This window comes from Nannospalax galili, unplaced genomic scaffold (genome assembly GCF_000622305.1).
Source record: "Nannospalax galili isolate Female #2095 unplaced genomic scaffold, S.galili_v1.0 scaffold931, whole genome shotgun sequence".
Taxonomy (NCBI): Eukaryota; Metazoa; Chordata; class Mammalia; order Rodentia; family Spalacidae; genus Nannospalax; species Nannospalax galili.
The window spans coordinates 35,900-42,390 of NW_008330062.1; the positions used below are offsets into that span (position 1 = coordinate 35,900).

The window sequence follows — 6,491 nt, forward strand, 5'->3', positions numbered from 1 at the left end:
ATAAAATAAAAATAAATATTTTAAAAAATTAAAAGAACTAGAGTTTGGTTTTATTTATCCTTTGTATTATTTCTCTGGACTTTATTGAATTTTTGAGACAGGGTCTCACTATTGCAGCCCTGCTGGCCTGGAATGCACTGTGTAGACCAGGCTGGCCTTGCACTCACAGAGATCAGCTTGCCTCGGCCTTTAAAGTGCTGGGATTACATTTTAAGATTCCTGGATTATTTAGTTGGTTCTTATTTCTCTTTCTATTATGAAAAATTCCAAAGTAGGTTAAACAATATTACTTTTAACTAATCCTATTTCCATCTAGATGCAAATCCTGGTTATGTAATTTTGCTTCTAAATATTTCACTGCATATTTTGAAAGATAAGGACTTTAAAAAATAAAATTGTTCATATCACAGCTAAAATATACATAACAGGTCTTTAATATCAATAGTGGCTCTAACAGACTTGGGAACAAGAACAAAGACAAACAGGTTTAAACTGTCAAGCTCTCAGAATGACCCCTGCTGTAAGACTTGGCTTTCAAACTGTGACTATAACCTCATAGTAAGAAATACATTTTATTTTTATTATTTTATTTTAATGTGTATGAAGGAGTGTATTGCCTGCATGCATGTAAGTGCACCCATGTCATGCAATGCCCACAGAGGTCAGAAGAGGACATCAGATCCCCTGGAACTGGAGTTAGGAACTGTTATCCACGTGGGTGCTGGGAACTGAACCTGGGTCCTCACAAGAGCAGTCAGTGCTCTTAACCGCTAAGCCATCTCTCTAGTCCCAAGAAATGCATTTTATATAGTTGGGTGTGGTGTGCATACCTGTAATTTCAGCTTTTGGAAGGCTAGGGTAGGAGAATCATGAGTTTGGGGGCAGTCCAGGCTATAGAGCAAGATCCTGTCAAAAGAGAAATGAAGAGGAGGAAAGGGGTTGGGTGGAGAACAAACAGAACAAGCGACCTCCCCATACCTGTCCTTAGTGGTTTGCCCTATGTGGCACTTATTTCCCTGTGTTTTGACCTTCAAGGCAACAAAAGACGCCTCGTGTAATCTAAAAGAGCTTTATTTAGTGTATAATCTCCATACAATTCAGTACAACAAATTATAAAGGCTCTTTTTAAGATTTGATCCGACAGATGTTAAAAACAGGCAATTGTCACAAGCCTCTCTTCCCCCTTACAGCAGACAAGCACTGTCTCCCAGGCCAAGAGGCTGTCATGGGTGAAGCATCTGGAGGCATGTTAACCAACATATAGGATCTGTGAACATTTAAGATCTTCCTCTAGTTTCAAGCTGTGAATTAAAATTCTACAGTTCAATATTTCAATACTAATTAATTTTGGCTAACGGCAAGCTGAAATTTTAACATTTTAGTAAAGTTAATGTGCAATCAGGGTAATGCTTTTGTGTTTTAATTGTGAAATAAAGATGAAGACTAGATGAAATACACACCTATGTCCTTGCTCCTGAGAGCTGTCCACTAAAACACATGTGTATAGACACATGCAGACATGTGAACTTGCTGAGCTGTGCATGTCAAGCGCAGTGGGCCTAGAATCCAGAGCCTGTGCATTTAGGGCACATGCTCTACAGACGAGCTACAAACTCAGCCCAGCAAAACAGCTTAGAATAGCAAATGGCCAAGATGACCAAATTTCCCAGTGTCCCTGACTAGCACATCTGAAATAAATCCTTTTCTGCAAACAGCTGTAACTACAGTGATGGGGGAACCTTTCTACTTGGAGAACCTCTGCCAGCCCTGGTAGCAGTAACTGGCCATTTAATGGTTAAAGTAGCTAAGCGTCACTTGAAACAGACAACTGTACCTCATTTGCTGATCTTTCTATATGAAGCTAGGGGCTCTATTTCACAAGAGTCTGAGAGTGCTGTTCAGTTTCTCCCATTAATCAGACTGATAACATGATCTGGGAATGTTCCAGTACCTTCCTATTGGCTGAGGCTTTTTTCTCTAGTGCTAGGAATGGACCTGGGCCTTGTGTGTGCTAGGCAAGCTCTCTACCTCTGAGCTACACTCCTAGCCCGATTTAGACTTTTTATTATCTTTATTTCACGTGTTTGAGTGTTTTGCCTCCATGTGCATCGTGTGTCATATGTGCAATACCTGCTGAGGCCAGAAGAGGGCGTCAGATTCCCTAGAACTAGAGTTATGGACGGTTGTTAGCTGCCAAGTAGGTGCTGGGACCTGAAACCGGTCCTCTGCAAGAGCAGCGAGTGCTCTTCACCACTGACCACCTCTCCAGCCCCTGGAACGAGTACCTAGGATAAACCTGAAGGACCCTAAGCTCATTCGTTGACTTCATTTTTATGTCTGTCCTCTCAGTATTTCATAATTTTCTAGGCCATATTAAATTTAAAAGCAATTCTGAGGAGAACCCAACCTTTACCAAGTCTTACCAAGCATTCAACTTAAATTTCTGCAGAAAGATCTCTTTTTATGTCCGTCTCTCTTCTGCAGTGCTGTGGAGCAAGTCCAGGACTTTGTGCCAAGCCACGCCCCCAGGCCATTCGTGGCTGAGCAAGGTATTCAGAATCAGGGGCAGAGATTGCACTCAGAGGTCTGGGGTGGCTAAGCCTGGAGGAGGCAGCCGGAGTACAGAGAGCACTAGGGAGGGGCACCTGCTCGGTTTCCCTATGCAGTTCAGAAGAGGGTCGGAGCCTAGAGGGCTCTGGGGAGTGAGACGCAGTTAATTAAGAGCACTTCTGTTGTACTTTTGACAGGGAACTTAGAAGCAAAACCTAGTGGTTTTTCATCCAGGGCCATAAGTGAATGTTATTAAATACGTGACAGTCCCTGGGGCCTGTGTGGCAGGAGTCCAGACAGGGCTCTGGTTCCAGCTCACACGATCTGGAAAACAGCGCCATGCCCGGGTCTTCCCCTTCCCTCCTGTGTGCTTCAAGGAGATGGTCACAAGCAAGAGTCCGGGTAAGAGGTAAAAATATCTAACATGATTCATTGAAAGATTTGGTCATCAAGAGTAAAAACTTCGCCTGTACATAGTCACAGTGTCTTGGGAAGAGTGTACATATAGATTCTGTCTTGTAAGACTGTTTTTGGCACTTCATAGTTTTCACTAAAAGACCAAACAGTGAATGTTCTGGCGACAATGGCACTAAAGAGAAAGCAATCAGCGCATGCCATTAGTGTGGTGAGCATGGGCACACAAGTTCAAGTCCACGTCTCCTGGGTACTAGGACTCCAAACACCCCAACGATTAGACAAATACACACAGGAATGTTTAAAAAGAATGCAAACACACCCAAAACATAACAGCTTCTTTAAGAACAAAGTCAGGTCCTCTCAACACACTGTGCCTTACCTGTGCTTGGATTCAGTTAACAGTAAGGCATGGGCTGACGATGGTCCCCCATGCTGGTGGCTGTGGCAGGCATGCAGCACTGCTGGCTTAATTAAAGTTTTAGCACTGATTAAAATGTTTTATTACTGTATTACCCTAAACTGCAATGGTCTCCAACCTTATTAAGGGATGCAGAAGACGACAGAATTCCAAAGTTTCAGTTGCATAATTTAATAACCTAGCTGTCAATTTTTTATTCAAATAAGTCTTTGATAAAACCTTGTGCCCAACCAGACAATGGAAAAGCATTTTTGAATGTGGCTTAAGTAGTAACTGAATAGCGAATCATCTGAACACGTGACCCTCCATCAGGACGCCTGCAGCAATTTACTGCACCACAACCAAGGCGAAGCATTTAAATCATTTCCAAATGGCGAGTGGGAAAGTGAATTCGTTAGCTATCTTGATTTAATTAAGTGGACAGTATGCCTTTATCAGCAGCCTTTACATGCCCCCATCATTAGAAATGAATTATAAAAGCAATTATCCAAAAACTTTGAGTGGGGAGCGCACTGCTCTCTATTTACAAATAAGCGTGGCTTGGAGGCACTTGATGACCTCTCAGTGACAGCAGTGATGTCACCAAGGGCCTACAGGGGGATCGGAGACATGCGGTTCTGAAAATGCCATCTGCCAAAAGTACTGAAACTAGTCAATAGTCAAGATACAACATCTAAAAAATATTCAAACTGTGCAAGGTTCTAGGCTGTAAAAAATACAAAGACTTAAAAACACAAAAAGTTTACAAAATTTTGCAAACCCAGTAGACAGAAACGGGTAAGAAGTGAAGCCAACTCTTTTTACCTGCAGGAGAGATGAAAGAGTGTTCCGGCCCTTAAAATAAGACGGAACAGTAGCAGGTTCTCCCGAGCTACATTGCCATTTGTCCTTGGAGGACTTTGGATACAGAACCTTCTAACACTTTCTTTTTGTGCCTAGAATGAAAGCACACATGCTCTGACACATACATGTAACATTTCAGAACACAGTATAAGATTCAAAGACCTAACATGATTTGTTCTTGCTGTTTTGTTCCATCAAAAGCATGACCGTTGGAAAATTTTAAAATTTTAACATGGAACAGGAGAGTAAGCGTTTAAAAAGCCACACGCCACTCAATGCTGAATATAAAAGAATCAAATGATGCATCCTGTCAGTTCACTCACCACAGCTCACTCAAGTTCACTGAAAATCAAACTATTTCAGATCTTGAACAGGCTCCTGCTTTCCAACATGGCTGTGGGTCACACACAATTCCTCCAAGGACAAAATCTTCGGTCAGTCTTGGACAGGCATGCACTTTTAGGCTGGAGAATGTTAATGAAAACAACAGAGACAGGACAAGAAAGACAAGTTTGTGAAAGAGGCTTCAGAGGAGGGCAGACTTGTGTAAACACCTACAGTGCCCGCACAGCACAGCACAGCACAGCACAGCACAGCTCGCCAGAGCCGCTCCCAGCTCCCGGGCACAGATCTCACGATGCCGCAGTCTCACTGCTGCTTCAAAACAGACGCGGTCACTTGTTTCTGGACAGTTTGTAGACATGGAATGTCTTGTTCTGAAACACTCTAGTAAAGTGAGCCACGTAGGAAGGCAGGTTCCTTTTGATCTCCTCACAGAAGCGAGGGTGGTCTGCAGGTTTCAAGTCGGGGTCATTCTCTCCGGGCCCGTCCATTACCTGAAACCCAAACAAACCATATATAGTAAGTTCAAGGGTGCAGAGACCCTGTCTGTCCGTCCGTCCGTCCAACCATTCATCCAACCATCCATCCATCCACCCACCCACCCACCCACCCATCCATGGTTTTTGAGACAGGGCCTCACTATGTAGCCAGATTTGCCTGGAACTATTTTAAAAATTTTATTTATTTTATCTTATGCGTGTGACTGTTTTGTCTGAACATATGTACATGCACCATGTGCATACAATCATTGGAAGCAGGCATTAGATTCCCTGGACTTCAGTTAAGGACAGTTGTTAGCTGCCTGCCATGTAGAGGCTAGGAACTGAATGCCAGTTCTCTGCAAGAACAGTCAATGTCCTTAACCCCTGGAGCCATCTCTCTAGCCCCTGGCCTCATGTGTGGTAAGATTATAAGCATTTACCCCTACACCTGGTGGGAAAACAAAACAAAACAAAACACAAACCAAAACTCATTTATAAAGACAACAAAAGCAGGAACCAGTACTGGGTTTCCTTAGAAGCGGGATGCTGCTGAAATTCAACATCAATGTCAGGATTACTTAGAGATCACATGGTCCACCTTTCTTCTTTCAAAGTGCAAACCAAAGCTAGTAAGGAGGGTTCTGTCATGAGACTGATCACCATTAATCGTAATGTGTCTGAATAAGAGCTTGGAGCTCTGTTCTTAAATGTGTATTATACAGTCCTTCCCACAGAAGCTAATTTCAGGGAACTGCTGACCAAAGTTTTCTAACTCGGATAGACCAGTGAGAAAAGGCAACCTGCAGGGCTAGGCCCGGGCAGGTCTGTGATCTGCTGTGACTCTGAATTCCAGATAGTTACTGCTTATTCTCCTTGGGCAGAAATCTGGATCTCAAGTTCCGTACTGTCAAGTTCTTTGGATTTTGGCTAGTTTTATCTGTCCTATTCATTTCCAACAGTCGTGGCTTTTCTACCTCAGTAGTGCCACACTCCTAATGGGAGAAAAACCTGAGCCAGCTACAAGTTAATTTTCCTCAGAGGGTAAAAGGTGACACAGTTCGCCCTGCAGGACAAGCTTAGCCACTTAAAGTCAGCTCTGTGACTATGTGTGGACAGAGGACACCCTGCAAGAGGGAACAGAACAAAGGCATCATGGGGTCTAGGAAGCGAGATGCAACAGGGTGCTTAGGAGCAATGGATTTATAGGCTCATGTGTTGCTTTTAACAGAAAAAAAATTCTTTAAAAACAAATTTTTTTACACTTTTTCCTAATTTTTTAAAATTATTTTTATTTTATATGTATAGGTGTATTGCCTGCATGTAGGTAAGTACATCCGTGTCATGCAATGCCTGTGGAGGTGAGATCCCTGGGAACTGCAGTTAGACAGTTGTTAGCTGCCATGTGGGTGCTGGGATTCAAACCCGGGTCTTCTGCAAGA

At 43.0% G+C, this 6,491-nt stretch overlaps 1 protein-coding gene across 8 annotated transcripts in view; it reads right to left on the bottom strand.

The window, feature by feature from the left end:
* Window positions 1-1,053: 1,053 nt before the first annotated feature.
* Window positions 1,054-6,491, bottom strand: part of Dpy19l3 (dpy-19 like C-mannosyltransferase 3) — a 94,380-nt gene continuing 88,942 nt past the window's right edge. For all 8 annotated transcript variants that reach the window (XM_029567916.1, XM_008842045.3, XM_029567920.1 and 5 more), the window contains one exon: window positions 1,054-5,064. In XM_029567916.1, the coding sequence (XP_029423776.1) occupies window positions 4,903-5,064 (162 nt within the window). In that variant the 3' untranslated portion in view covers window positions 1,054-4,902. The remainder of the gene's footprint in view (window positions 5,065-6,491) is intronic.